Below are 16023 nucleotides of genomic sequence, written 5' to 3' on the forward strand. Positions count from 1 at the left end.
GGTTGCAACCTTATATTGCTGAAGTGAGGTGCATATAAAAAAATCCTACAAAGAAGAGTGTTCTAGCATTGGAGAACCCTCCATGTGATCATCTTGACATCGAGAAGAATGGGCATGATGAAAAAAAAGAATTCTAAGTCCAAAAAATATTGCATCTTGTAACAAGTTATCAGGACTGTCTATTTTCAAGATTCTTAAGTGTTTCTTAATTTGTTCTATTTGTACAATTTTTGAAATTTTAAACTTTATAACTGATCATGAAAAGATATTTTCAAGCCATCATAAGGTTTTTAATACCTAAACAGTTCTACCTAAATTTTATATGCATGCCTTATTTCTACAGTATAAAGAGCAACCTATAAATGATTGAATTGATTGAATTTCAATGCCACACGATAAGTTTGGAATCTTGTATACATGTAGAAATGAAACCTAAAAATAAAGTGTAAAGAGATATTTTCCCTTAAGAATAGGCCTACGAAGAGTCCGTGAAAGCCCATTGGTCCACAGAGAACTCAATGTACAAGAAAGGAAATGTGAATGCCCTCCTCTCTCTCCCCCATGAGAAGAAACCTTGTAAAAAGGGCAGCCATTTAAGCAACAAGTCACAATGTCTTTACTATAGTTAGCAAGTTGGGGACTATCAATAAATTGGCTCGCCATAAAATCGGAAACAAATTGTTTTTATTTTAAAAAGTAGGATGAAAAAATCGGGTAAAAAATACGAATCGGTAAAAATATTTCATATAAAGATATCGCTAATATATCGGATTAGGTTCAAAAAATCAAAGTGAAAAAATCAAATAAATTTATAATATTAAAAATTTTAAAATTCTAAAAAATAAAAATTATGTCAAAGCCATCAATAACTAATTCATCCATAAAAACTTTCCCAGACTAATATAATTAAATCAATTAATTTAGATATCTAGTGACTCTCATCCAATCATCCAATATTAAATACAAAATTAACTATTATATACCAAAAAAAAATGTACCATATAAATTTACCCATTAATACTTTAAGAAAGATCACACCTACTTATTACGTACCAAAAACAAATATACTATATAAATTTATTCATTAAATGCTTTAACTATGATATGGTGATAAATATACTATATAAATTTATTCATTAAATACTTAAACATTGTACCAAAAAAAAAAGACACGATTTTTTTTTTTAACTAAAGTATGGTGACTATGGTCACTCTATAAGTATGCTTAAAGTTTTATATGCATACTTGTGGAGTTTATAATTGAAAAGAGGCTTGTAGAAATTTGGGTTTCACATATCTGTTTTTACAGTTTAGAGAGAGAAGAAGGAAGAGAGAAAAATAGGGTTGGGCTCATAGCCATTAGGGTTCCGGTTTAGAGAGACAAGAAGGAAGAAGGAAGAGGAGAAAATAGGGTTGAGCTCATAGCCATTAGGGTTTATAGAGAGAAGAAGGAAGAAGGAAGAGGTCATCGACTTCACAAACCTGATTTCTTAGAGAGAAAAAAAGGAAGATGGGATGCGGATTTGGGATAGTTTGAAAGGGGGTTTTCTCTTTGATTTGGGATGTTGTTTGAGAGAAAGCCCTAATTATACTTATTTATGAAGTAACCCTAACTTATTTTTAGAGGGAGAAAAAGAAGAGGGTTTTCTCATTTTCTTGGGGAAGGAGCAAGCACAATAGGTTTGGGGAACTAATCCTATATGTACAATTGCTTGCTCCTGTAAGTTTACAGTTTACACTATATTGTTTATCTTTGTTATCACATGATCAAAACCAAAATATTGATTATTTGGTCATGTAATCACACTTTCTGCTTCTCATTCATCAGTAAAAGATTATGTTTTGTACTCTAATTTGTGCCATAAACAGTATTTTCATAGAAATAATTATTTCAAATAATCATAGAAATCTGCATGTATATGATTTTCTTTATTCAATGATTTACTTTACAAAATGATTTGCTATAAAAAATATTCCATTTACACAATGATTTTCCATAATAACAACTGAAATCTGCATCTATTTGTTTAATTTTTTTAAAAAAATGGAAAAAAAAAAATTCATACCTTCAATCTGCAACTATGGCTTTGAAGAACACAGTGGGAATAAAAATTTCTATCTTAGGTTTTTTTTTTAAATAAATTTTTTTTTTCAAAAGCATGAAAGTAGCAATGGCTGCAATACACAAAATAGGAATATATATATATATATATATATATATATATATATATATATATATATATATCTTTCAAAAAAAAAATATTGGTAAAAAAGATATGATTTTTTGGCATGATTTAAATCGTATTATGAATAAAGTCTTTTTTAAACGTTTTTATGACAACTACGCCATTTTTTCCAACCTTTTCAAAAAGTCGACGTTTAAAACTGTTTCCATAAAAACTCCGATTTTTTGAAAATACCGCCGATTAAATGGCGATTTGCTAATTATGGTAACATTCTTCATTTCCTATTTTCTCTTTGAAATTCAAATAAATTCATCAAAATATACTTAATTTATCAAATAATTAATGTTTATTATGTTTTTAAAAAAATGGGAGAGTATAATATGTTCCTATAAGAACATATTGTGCATTTACTCCCTATGTCAAAAGACCTACTTGGGAGTTGCATAATGAAATTTAGGGAACTACATGAAACCCACTTAATGATCATTTCCAAAAGAACAAAAGTTCGAATTTTGAGTTTTGAATTTTTAGGCACTTTTTAGATCTTGGCCCCTCAAAAATTGTTTGGTCGCTACTTAATCCGAGATATTATTTTTTCCTAGTATTTAGAAATATCAATTCATAAACTTTTTTTCATTAAGGTTAGTCCATAGGTTGAAGAGATTGTATTTCCAAAATATGGGATCCTAGAATTATGGGACTTTTTACCAAAGGTAGTAAAAGTTTATAAAAAGTTGACGCTTTAAATTGTAGAATGAAAGTGCACCTCAAAGTCACATCCAAAAAGGCTGTTTTGATGTTGTAAAATCATCTAATTGATCAACTTGACATCAAGATGTATGAATATTAAAAAAATAAAAGATTCTAAGTTTTAAAAATATTACATTTTTCAATACATTATTTGAACTGTCAATTTTTAATATTTTCATATGTTTATAGATTTGCTTAATTTTAACTATTTTTGAAGTTTTAAATTTTACAATTAAATATAAAATAAATTCTCGAGCCATCCTAAATATTTTCAACACCAAAATCATATATTGTCATGAAGCTCTGATGTATGCCTTACTTTGATTCTTTAAGGTTGCAGTCTTGTGCAAACCACACCCTAAAATATTTTGGCAAAGGAAAAAGTTTATTTAGGGCCTAGTCTCTAAACAGTCAAGTTAGAGCCTACCTCAAAAATTTCACTAGAAGAGGTTGTTTTGATGTCTAAATATCATTAAATTGATCATCCTCGACATCAAGATGTATGGACATGAAAAAAAAATGGATTTTAAGTTTTGGAAATAGTGCATCTTGTAGTACATTTTTGTAGAGTCAATTTTCAAGTTTTCATAGATTTATTCAATCTACACTATTTTTGAAACTCTAAATTTTATAATTAAAAAAAAAAATTATATATTTACATAGAGCCTAGGTTCTAAACAATCAAATTTGAGCTTATATAAAAAATTTCACTACAAGAGGTTATTTTAATGCCCAAATATCTTCAAATCGATCATCTCGACATCAAGATGCATGGACATGAGAAAAAATGGATTTCAAAATTTGAAAATAGTGTATTTTGTAACATATTTTTGGACCGTCAATTTTCAAGAATTTCAAGTTTCCATAGATCAGTCGATTTATGCTAGTTTTGAAGCTTTAAACTTTATAAAAAATATGAAAAAATATTTTAAGGCTATTACAAAGATTTCCAATATTAAAACCACATTTCTCAATACTATTTGAAGGTAGGCTCTAATTTGGTTGTTTAGAGCGTGGGATCTATACAACTATCACAAATATTTCCAATATGAAAAAGTTTATATAGAGCCGAGGCTCTAAACAATCAAATTAGAGCCGACCTCAAAAATTTCATTAGAAGAGATTGTTTTGATGCCCAAGTATCTTCAAATTGATCATCTCGATATCAAGAAACATAGACATAAAAAAAAAAATGGATTTCAAGTTTTGAAAATATTGAATTTTGTAATGCATTTTGTGGATCGTCAATTTTCAAGATTTTTAAGTTTTTATAAATACATGGATCTATGTTATTTTTGAAACATTAAACTTTATAAATAAAGATAAAAATATATTTTAAGGCTATCACAAAGATTTTCAATATCGAAACCTATATTTATTTGCACTATCTAAAAGTAAGCTCTAATTGATTGTTTAGAGCCTAAGTTTTATACAAAACCACACCCTTCCGAAACCACATTTCTCTCGACACTCTTTGAAGGTGGGCTCTAATTTGATTGTTTAGAGACTCGGCTCCCTGCAAACCGCGCCATTTGGCAAAAGAAAATATAAAACATTCGAGGCCCGCGCCAATTTGGAGCGCTCCCCATCCCTGTGCAAAACCAAAACCCTCACAAAACCCCATCTAATCCTCTCTTAGAAACCCCCCTTCTCCAAAACCCTAGAAAAGAAAAAGCTGCCTCGCCATGTTCAGGGCAGCACTAAGATCCGCCATTGGAGCCAAGTCCCGTCTCCAAACCCTGGACCCAACCCAAATGAGATCTTATGGCCTCATCCCCATGGTCATCGAGCAAACGTCGCGAGGCGAGCGGGCCTACGACATATTTTCTCGCCTCCTGAAAGAGCGCATCGTGTGCATCACAGGTCCCATCGCCGACGACACAGCCTCGCTGGTGATGGCGCAGCTCCTATATCTCGAATCGGAGAACCCCTCGAAACCGATAAACATGTATATCAACTCCCCTGGCGGGGTCGTGACTGCGGGCCTGGCCATATATGACACTATGCAGTATATTCACTCTCCGATCAGGACGATATGCGTTGGGCAGGCGGCCTCGATGGGATCGTTCCTGCTGGCGGCTGGGGCACCAGGAGAGCGGCGGGCACTCCCAAACGCACGAATAATGGTGCACCAGCCTTCGGGTGGGGCCCAGGGGCAGGCGAGCGATATCGCGATACACGCAGAGGAGATTTTGAAGACCAAGGACAGGTTGAATGCCTTGTATGCAAAGCACACAGGGCAGGATGCAGAGGTGATAAGGCAGCGTCTGGAGAGGGACACTTTCATGTCGGCGGAGGAGGCATGCAAGTTCGGGATTGTGGATGAGGTAATTCAGCGGAGACCGGTGTGGTTGGTGTCAGATGCGGTGGGATCCGCGCCGTCTTCTTCATCATTGGAGGGGAAGGCAAATGATAAAGAGGGCTCCAAATGAGGTGCCATGGTTTTGATTTTTATCATTTTCTTTTTTCAATTTGTGGACAAGGATGTAGAAATACATTTGTAACCATGGGCAGTTCATGATTTATCAATTACTGATAAGCAGAAGAAAAAAATGATTTTGCTGTGTTTTTCAGTTGAATCTTGATTTTGCTTGCTCACTGTTATTAGTTCCCTTGTAATTGGAATTTGTAGTACTTTTAGAGCGTTGGTATTGATTGAGGTGCCATGGCTTTAAACTTATGAGTTTAAGTATTTGGTTTGATTGTTCGGTGTTGTTGAATTTTTCGGGGAAGGCTGTAACTTTCCTGTAGAGCATTGGGTAGTTAACCTTTTTATTTTTATTTTGAACCTTTAATATGCCAAAAGAAATGGTTTTCATTGTTCTTTTATTTAACTTTGATTTTGATTTTGGTTGCTAATTCTTCTGCTGAACGAAGAGCTCTAATTGAGGTCCCATTTGGAGTTGTGACTTGTTTATTACCCCTGAATTTTTGAGGGGGAAAAATTCAGGGGAAGAAAGGTTGCTGTACTTTTAGAGCATTTGGTAAATTACTTTCTGTTGAATTTTTTAGCTTTTTAATTATAAAATATTTTTGTCATTGTTCTTGAGGTGTCATGTTAATAAGCTTTGCTTTCTTATTTGTTCTTAGCTACTTTTGGAAGGTTTGCAGCATGTTCATAGCATTGATAGTTTGTTTAAATCAGATTTTTTGTTTTCATACCATAGTAAGCTCCACTGAGTGGACAGTAATTAGAGTGGGAGGGAAAGGCAAATGAGGTTGTGAGGTTACAGGGAGATGGGGAAAAGGGCGATGTAACAGGTCTTGGTGGGGGGATGACGGAGATGGTAATAGAAGTGATTGGCATTCCTTTTCATGAAAATATGGGTGAATTGGGAGTCAACCATGAGCAAGAAGCTAGGAGGGAAGATTTGGTGGTACCAAGGATCAGTTGGGATAGTGAAACAAGACAATAAAAAATAAAAACAAGAGAGCATGATGGGATAAGTTGGAACATTCTAGACCTAAATGCCTCGAACAAAAGGATGCATTTCAGGGGATGGATTGGAAGTAATGAGATTGCTGTAGTTTTGGTTCAGGAGACAATGTTTGGAGGATAGAGAGTTGCCTGAACATTAATATATCAGAAATATCAGTTGGCTATGCAGTGTTCATAAGGAAGTGCTAAAGGCTATGCAGTGTTCATCAGGAAGTGCTAAAGGCATTTGGGTGTTGTGGAATCAGAGATGATTTTGAAATCATCAAATAATGGTAATCAGATACCAAATTTTGCTAGGGATGTGTTTGGAGGGTGAGGATTGTTGGTGGTTGCTGGTTGTTGAGCCCAGTCTGTGAGGCCTAGTAGATCCAATCCAGGGAGTAGTAGTGATATTATTGACAATTATTGCTGGTAAATTCAATTTTCTTGGTTTTTATCACGATAAGTTTCTGTGACGATAATATATGTGATATGATCTCGGTAAATTGAATTTATCACTAAGTTAAGACACCCTGATATTATCTCGATAAAAGGAACTGCAATACTAACTGGATTCCACTTTTAGATTTTAAATAATGAAAATAAATACATCAAAAATAAATGTAAAGCAGGAAAATGGGGGAACTTTGTAAATATAAGGGATATACAGTGGATATCTTGTCTGAAAAGAAGTAAGTTAATAAAATCAAGTTACATGGGTAGTAAGTGTCTGAAACATATTTGAATTATAAAAGGATTTAAAATAATCTTTTAATTTTCGGTTTTAATTTTGAATTTGACATGCATTGATGGCTTTAAATTTTTATTCCCTAATATTTGTTCTTTCAGATTTATATTTTCAACTATATGTGTACTAATTTTCAATGAAACATTATTATACCGTAAAGATAACATAATTTAAATGACTAAAAACTACGGTACATTCCCTGGTAGTCTCTGATAAGAAACCGCAGTTGGTAATAATCCAATAAAGTACCCCTCAGATAACATGCCAAAAATGATAATTGTCACTAAGGTTGTGAGCATAGTTGAGGAATAAGAGAGAAACTTATTGAAAACCAAATGGGCTATGGTATTTGGGAGGTGATCCTAATGCAAGTAAAAATCTCCATGAGGGAATTGGCAGTGGTAAAATAAACACGGTTGAGTGGGTTTCTCTATGAGAGATTTGGCAATGGAATAAATAGCTAGATGGCACTTCTATGAGTCCATCAAGCATCACTCTTTTATTGGACTCGCCCCCTTGGAAGCAGGGTGTCCATGATCTACCTGGACAAGCAATTAGTTTTGCCCAGCCACTTTCATGTTAGATACATCCCACCCAAACGAAGCAATTTGATAAAGTATCGACTAGAGGTTAGGTAACACTGATATATCTCCATTCTCCATCTCAATCTGAATGATTATGTACCTCCATAAAGTTTTTGTCAAGTCGATATCGTGCACAACATGACAATGTCTGTCCAAGCCTATCTTGTTTAACAGCATTTATCAAAAGCTATCTCAGACATTTGGCCTATTTGCTTCATGAAATTGAGGATCTAGGAGCACAACATTTGGTTTGAAACAATATGGCTGGAGGAAATGGGATTAATATCATGGTGAGGGGTATGGTCTGGCATTGGACCCATTAGGTGAAGAGAAGAGAGTAGATTGTCTGACTTTGCAAAATAGGCTTTTGAGTGGACATTAGACCCATGAGCTCTAGGTTGTGAAGGAGCCTGAAATGTCTTTGATACTGCACATTAGAGTATTGGATGAACAGTGGACATTAGATCCATGAGCTCTAGGTTGTGAAGGAGCCTGAAATGTCTTTGATACTACACATTAGAGTATTAGATGAACAAACACAGTGAGGATTGTGGAAGAGGACCTGAGAGGGACAGATTTCACTTAGTGGTCTGTGGTCCTGTATAGTTCAATGCTTTAGCAAACATGGTCAAGTCAAAATTAAATGAAACTGTAAGCTTCTCTGGCCTTCACTAGAGATTACGTGGATGAGATCATTGAAACCTTCAATTGTTGGAACATTGGTAGCAGGCATTGTTGGCTTATTGCACAGTAAGGTTTTGGAAAATTCAGGCATAGGGATCGTAGGAAAGGGAAAGGAATCAAAGTGCTAAAAAGTCCGTGATCCTCACACAAGAACTGACTCGGCTCCTTCGCTCCCTGCAATAAAAACCACCCCCAGAAAAAAGAAGGGGGGGAAGGAGGGGGGGGTGGGCCTCATTCGAGGATTTTGTATCTACTTAAATAGCTATAGTTTTGGAGAAGAGGGTTTTAAGATTAGTTTAGAAAGTTTGTCTTAGTCTCTTAAGGACCCTTGCCTCTCAAAGCCAAACAATGAAGAAAACGTGCATCATAATGGTATGGAATATGATAAATGATAGTCCAGCGGGTCACTATGGTCTGATGCAATGGATGGCAAGAGTAGAACAGTCCACATGGGTCATGTCATGTATTGGGTGGTTGCTATTCTGTATTCGTGTGTAAGATGATGATGACCTCAGTGGACCATGTGACCTGCATGCTCACCATTGAATTGACCCGGTCAGTGGAAAAGCTTGTAATTCTTGACCCCAGCTGACCTATCCAAACAAATTATTGAAATGGGTCCTGGTCATATGAACTTTTTGCTAAATCTTGAAGTTAATGGGGGTTTAGCTTGATGGTTGGCTTGTGGGTAGTTTGCTGTTGCATTTGGCCCCTTTCATCTTTTTTCATTATGACTCGCATTGCTTTACAATGAATCAGTATTTTGGGGGTAGGGATGTGCGTTGTTCTTATCAATGTTTGAAGATCACTTGCCCTGACCTGTGATTTTGGGCTGGAAAACCCCGAAATCGGCTGAGTCTACTGATTTTTCAATTGTTCGTATTAAAAATTGCCAGGTCCGACTTGGACTTGCCCAAGGCGGACTTGGGTCAGACCCTAGTAAATTGAAGCCTGGGTCTGACTTTTTAAACAATGGTTCTGATCTTCTGGTCGTGTTTTGGATATTATCATTACTCTTTCTTCATCACGAGTGTTTTCCAATAGAGCAAAAGCCTCTCTCTCTCTCTCTCTCTCTCTCTCTCTCTCTCTCTCTCTCTTTTGGCTCTCTTTTCCTACCCATGACCATAGCTGCATCCATAGGACAGTGCTGTATGGTTAATTTCCCATTGGTTGAGAACCAACACTTTGTTTTGTGAATCTTCTAAGAGATCATATCCAGTTTTTAGTGGCTTGTATTTTTATAGGGAGCTTGTCTTGTTCTAGAGGATGATCTAGTTAAGAACTTATGAAACCTAAAAATAACAGATTACCTTTTGTTACAAGATGGGATGATAAAGAACAACAGTAGTAGTGATTCTTCCAACTTGTCAGTTGGACTATCCCTTGAGAAACTATTGGTTACTTATGAAAAACTAATAGATGCTTATGTTTACTCCTCATCAAATGTGCTAAATACTTACTCTCCATTAAATTGGTCTTCAATGGAGTTATGGAGAGATAAGATTATATGTTCTTGCAGGAGCAAATTGTATATTTGCGCCCCTGGGCAAAACCCCGAGTAGGAGTATGTTTAGGACCTCAAATTTTGGGACTGTAGTTGCCAGATTGAATTGGTTAAAAAATTGAAAACACCTTCTAGAAATCTGACTGCTTTCGAAAAATCAGACGGTTGAATTGGATGTAGACTGTGTTCAATAACACTCTTTAATGAATTTATTATTTGGGTGATTCTATGTAAATCTCAAATTAACCCTATGGAGTAGGTATTTTGCCTGAGGGAACAAGTGTACAATTTGTTCTTATACTTAGAGAAAAAGTACTTAGTTGGGTTTGAGAATGAGACTGGTTAAGGAGCCAAATTGTTTTTAGGAAAAAGCACCTGGTGAATTTCCAGCCTCTGCCAAAAGCATGTGTTGCCCCCTTATTTCTCCATGTTTTGGGTGATTTTGAGAATTCAAAATCTGCGTATCCATTATCTTCACCCCCAAATCCAAACTATTGGAAGAAAATGGAAAAAAGGCTTTATAGCCTCGAAAGTCCTTCATTTTGGATGCTATTTCAAAATCAATCTGAACTGTCCATTTCAATATATACTAAATCAATTCTCAAGTATCGCAAGAGCTCCGAATCAACCTTTCTGTGGTCACTCAGGTCGATGACATCATCTAACATGTGTTGTCACGTGTTGGGGCCGTGTCGACCCATGTCAACATGCAATACAGAGGTCTATATGAAATGTCGGGGTAATGTCAGCAGTGGTACACCATGGCGAAGTTGGAATCTGCCGGCCATCCCTTATGGCGGACAGCAGAGATTAACATTGGATTTTGCCGGTGATATTTGATGTACCACATATGCCATATACATATCTATATTGTGGTCCGGTTTGGACAACCTCATTGCCACATCTGAACCTAATGTCCCCATTATGTGGATGCTTGGAGGATGATGTGTGCACCCGAAGGATGCACAAGCATCCTTCAATGGCGCAGATTGAACCTGGCGTATACACGAGCCACATACTCTTTAATTTTTATTTTGGGAAAATTACAAAAAAACCTCAAGACTATTACCAAAAACCCCAAGACCAACAAACTTTCTATGCAAATAACCCCCAACCCAAAAAAAATAAAAAAAAGATTAAATTACCCTTAATACTATTGCACACGTCTCTCTCTCCAACCGTAGAACATGTGAGACAACGCTCCGGTAGTAGCAAAGGCTACTCCTGCAGTAGCCCTCCGTTAGTTGCAAAGGGCGCTTCGGCAGTAGCACTTCGGCAGTTGCACTCCGGCAGTAGCCCTCTGGCAGTTGCAAAGGCGCTCAGGCAATAGCGATTCGGCAGTTGCAAAGGGCGTTCCGGCAGTAGAACTTCTGAGACACAACGCTCTGGTAGTAGCAAAAGGCTACTCCTGCGGCAGTTGCAAAGGCGCTCCGACAATAGTGATTCGGCAGTTGCAAAGGGCGTTTCGGCAGTAGAACTTCTGAGACACAACGCTCCGGTAGTAGCAAAAGGCTCTGCAGTAACCCTCCGTTAGTTGTAAAGGGCGCTCCAGTAGTAGGGCTTCGGCAGTTGCACTCCGACAGTAGCCCTTTAGCAGTTGCAAAGGCGCTCCGGCAATAACGATTCGGCAGTTGCAAAGAGCGTTTCGGCAGTAGAACTTCTGAGACACAACGCTCCGACAATAGCAAAGGGCGTTCCGGCAGTGGAACTTCCAGTAGAACTTCTGAGACACAATACTTCGGCAGTAGCAAAGGGCGCTCCGGCAGTAGAACTTGTGAGACACAGGGCTCCGACAGTAGCAAAGGGTGTGCTCCGGCAATAGCAAAGGTGCTTCGGCGGTAGCGCTCCGACAATGACAAAGGGCGCTCCGGCAGTAGCAAACGCCGCTCTGGCGGTAGTGCTCCGATAGTGACAAAGGGCGCTCCGACAATAGAACTTGTGAGATGTCAAATCTCACCAAATTGATTTTTTTTGTCTGGAAAGAGCATTTCCATCTAAAAAAGGAAGTTTTTACGTTGGGGAAAAAAGTGAAAGAAAAAGTTTGGATAGGGGTAAGTTGCATAGATAGTTTATTTTGGGGGTTTGTAATTTTCCTTTTTATTTGTCACAAATGTTATTCATTTGAAAATTGGAGCATCCATATATATAAAATAAAAACGGTATGCCTTTTAAACCATTAATTCAAATAAAACATTGACATAAATACCTTGATGCATTTAGGAGTTTTTTTTTTGTTTCTTTTTTTAAATGCTTTTTTTAGTTCTCATTAGGTACACCCCATAGAAATAAGGAAAAAGTTTATATAAGGATGCAACCTTATAATGTAGAACTACAGATGGACATAAAAAATCCATCAAAAAAGGTAGTTTTAATGTTGAAAAACCCTTTGATCATATCGATATCGAGATGTATGACGATGAAAAATAAAAAGATTTTAAACATCAAAAATAGTGCATTTTACAACATATTATCTGCACTGTCTATGTTCAAGATTTTCATAGGTTTATAGATCTATTTGATTTTAACCATTTTTGAAATTTAAAATTTTATAATTAGATATAAAAATAGATTTTGGGATAATCTTAAAGACATTTTACCTCAAAATTATATACCATGATAAAATTTGCGGGTGCACCCATCCGCATGCCAACTGCACCCTAGAAATAAATTTATGCCCCAATCTTCTTAAATCTGTTTATTTTGGGGTTACAAGGATAGTTGTAGGATGATGTCGTATCATCACCATAAAAGGGGCAGAGAAAACATTAAAAGAGAGAGATATCTATCCTACGTAAGAGAGAGAAATGTATATGTGTAATATGAATGTGATAGAGAAAACATTAAAAGAGAGAGATATCTATCCCACGTAAGAGAGAGAAATGTATGTGTAATATGAATATGATAGAGAAAACATTAAAAGAGAGAGATATCTATCCTACGTAAGAGAGAGAAATGTATATGTGTAATATGAATGTGATAGAGAAAACATTAAAAGAGAGAGATATCTATCCCACGTAAGAGAGAGAAATGTATGTGTAATATGAATGTGATAGAGAAAACATTAAAAGAGAGAGATATCTATCCTACGTAAGAGAGAGAAATGTATATGTGTAATATGAATGTGATAGAGAAAACATTAAAAGAGAGAGATATCTATCCCACGTAAGAGAGAGAAAATGTATGTGTAATATGAATGTGATAGAGAAAACATTAAAAGAGAGAGATATCTATCCTACGTAAGAGAGAGAAATGTATATGTGTAATATGAATGTATGATATGTAGATATTATTGCTGGCAACTGACCTGGGCCCGCGCAAGAAAAGCCTGACTCGGCCACCATGACAGTCCTCTGGCCCATTGCCACCACGTTTATTACATGGCCATAGGAAGAGCAACGACACAATTTTGCCCTTGCGGGAACGTATAAACTTTTTAGCTTTGGTAAACATTTATTTGAATATGTGAACGGAGGGTAATCACTCTTTTCTCTTAGAAAAAACTGTTTTTAAATTTTTAAACTACAAAATATTCTATTCTCATTTTTATGCAAATGTGTATGATTTAAATCCGAGTGCTTGTATAGAGCCTAGGCTCTAAACAATCAAATTAGAGCCTACCTTCAAATAGTGTCCAGAAATGTGGTTTCAATATTGGAAACCTTTGCAATAGCCTTAAAAAATATTGTCATCTTTATTTATAAAGTTTAAAGTTTAAAAAATAGTGTAGATTGATGAATCTATGAAAATTTAAAAATCTTGAAAATTGACGGTCCAAAAATACATTATAAAATACACTATTTTCAAAACTTGAAATCCTTTTTTTTCTTATGTCCATGCATCTTGATGTCGAGATGATCAATTTGAGGACATTTGGGAATCAAAACAACATCTTCTAGTGAAATTTTTGAGGTAGGCTCTAATTTGATTATTTAGAGCCTCGGCTCTATATAAACTTTTCCCTTTAAAGCTGTTTTAAAATTTTAAAGTACAAAATATTAGATTTGCATTTTTATGCAAATGCATATGATTTAGCGAAATTTACAAATAACCCCCAAGATTAGACTTTCTATGCAAGTTACCCTCAACCACATGTTTTTCCACAAAATACACTTTTCTACCAAATATCCCCCAAAGTAAAAATATATTTATTTTTCTAACAAAAATACCCTTTTTCATATATAAAAATTTAATTTTGGCCCGATGTTCACATGGGCTTACATGGGCTGCGGGACCACTCTTTGACATTGTCGGACCACACTTGGGGCCTGTTGCCGGACTTCATGAGCCTATTACCGAGCCGCTCTTTGGCAATGCTTGACCGCATGACCATTTTTTTGTTAGTGCCAAACCACTACATGTATTGTCGGACTGCCACCGTTATTTACTTAACTTACATTATACTATTGAACCGCCTTTTCATGGGAAAGAGGAGACAGAGGCATGGGTAAAAGTATAGGAGGGTAGTTTAGATTATTTTTTTTTGGATTGGGGGGTATTTGCTAAGAAAGTATATTTTGGAGTAAAAAATGAGAAAAAAAAATTAGTAGGGGATAACTTGCATAGAAAGTCTAATCTTGGGGGTATTTGTACTTTTCCCTATGATTTAAAGCAGGTGATCACGGGTCAAATTTTCAAATAATCTATTTTACCTCTTTTTCACCCTGGTAGGCTCAAAACGATATGACTGGAAGTAATAAAAAGAGATATAGGGACTTATAGCTTTACTGCTTTTAATAGAATACAATGGTAGATTGGGATTCATATAACCAATCCCAATTAATTGGAAAAAGACTTTGACGTTTATGGTGATGACCTCCTTTTCACTTTTTTCTTAAAAGAAATAAAGAATCCTTAAATAAAAACAAAAAGAAATTAAAAAAAAACTCCAACCAGTAAAAAGTAACAAACTTGAAAACCCATTTGGTCTCCTTGATAATAATGCTTAAAAGGAAAAAGTTTATATAAGGTTGTCACTTTGAAATGTAGAATTAAGGTGTACCTCTAAAAACCTTCAAAAGAGGTTTTGATGTTAGAAAAATATCTAATTGATGATCTCGAAATTGACATGTATAGATGTGGAGGGAAAAAAAGAGATTTCAAGTTTTAAGAGTACTACATCTTGCAACACATTATTCGGGCTATCCTTTTTCAAGATTTTCATGCATTAACAAATTTTCTTGATTTGAAGCATTTTTGGAGGCTAGAATTTTTTAATTACAGATAAAAATAGATTCTCACACCATTTTAAAAAATTTCAACACCAAAATTGCATCTCATAACAATTTTTGGAGGTGTACCTTAATTGGATTGTTTAAAGTTGCAACCTTATGCAAACCACAATATCAATAATCATATTAGTAATTAAAAAAGGTTACATAAAGTTGCAACCTTAAAATGTAGAACCAAGCTGCATCCAAAAAATCCATTCATAAAAGACTGTTTTGAAGTTGGAAAACCCTTTAATTGTTCATGCAACATTAGGATATATGACTATGATGAAAAACATAAGATTTTGGGTCCCAAAATTGTGCATCTTGCAACACATTATCTGGGCTATCCATTTTCAAGATTTTTGTATATTTATAGAACTGCTTGATTTGAATTATTTTTGGAGTTTAAAATTTTATAATTATATATGAAAATAGATCTCAAACCATCCCAATGATTTTTTACACCAAAGTTAGTATGAATTTTGGTGGTGTACCTTACTTATGCAAACCAAACCATTGATTCTTATTCAAATATTCCAAATTCCAATGTCCCATTTTAGCCAATTATTGCATTTTTTTTTTAATTTCAAATAAGTTTTTTTGTTAGTTACCGGCTCATGCATGTGTCGTTGGTTTTCGTGGATTTTTCAAGACTCCATGTACATCACAGATCACTCCAAATCCATTTTCACCAGGAATTCATAAATTTGGAGCACAGTGAAACCGATGATTTTTAAGGAGTTGGAAAGTTGGTAAAAAAAAAAGGTGTACAAGATGGACCATGATTAAGACTCAAAATTAACTCATTTATTTACAAAGTCATGATTCAGTTCATAATCATGGAGGTCGAAATGATAGATAGATTTTTGAGTCCAAATCAAGCTCGGAAAGGTAATTTCCAAGGGCGACCTTTAGCCCTATTTTAAATAAAAAAGAAAT

At 35.3% G+C, this 16023-nt stretch overlaps 1 protein-coding gene across 1 annotated transcript; it reads left to right on the forward strand.

Annotated features, from left to right (window-relative positions):
• Window positions 1-4435: 4435 nt before the first annotated feature.
• Window positions 4436-5745, forward strand: NCLPP7 (nuclear-encoded CLP protease P7). Its single transcript, XM_006847795.4, has one exon. The coding sequence runs from the start codon at window positions 4622-4624 to the stop codon at window positions 5366-5368; it is 747 nt and encodes a 248-aa protein (XP_006847858.1). The 5' UTR covers window positions 4436-4621; the 3' UTR covers window positions 5369-5745.
• Window positions 5746-16023: the final 10278 nt, after the last annotated feature.

This window comes from Amborella trichopoda, chromosome 9 (assembly GCF_054954075.1).
Source record: "Amborella trichopoda isolate Santa Cruz 75 chromosome 9, AtrichopodaSantaCruz75HAP2 v2.0, whole genome shotgun sequence".
In the NCBI taxonomy this organism is placed as follows: domain Eukaryota; kingdom Viridiplantae; phylum Streptophyta; class Magnoliopsida; order Amborellales; family Amborellaceae; genus Amborella; species Amborella trichopoda.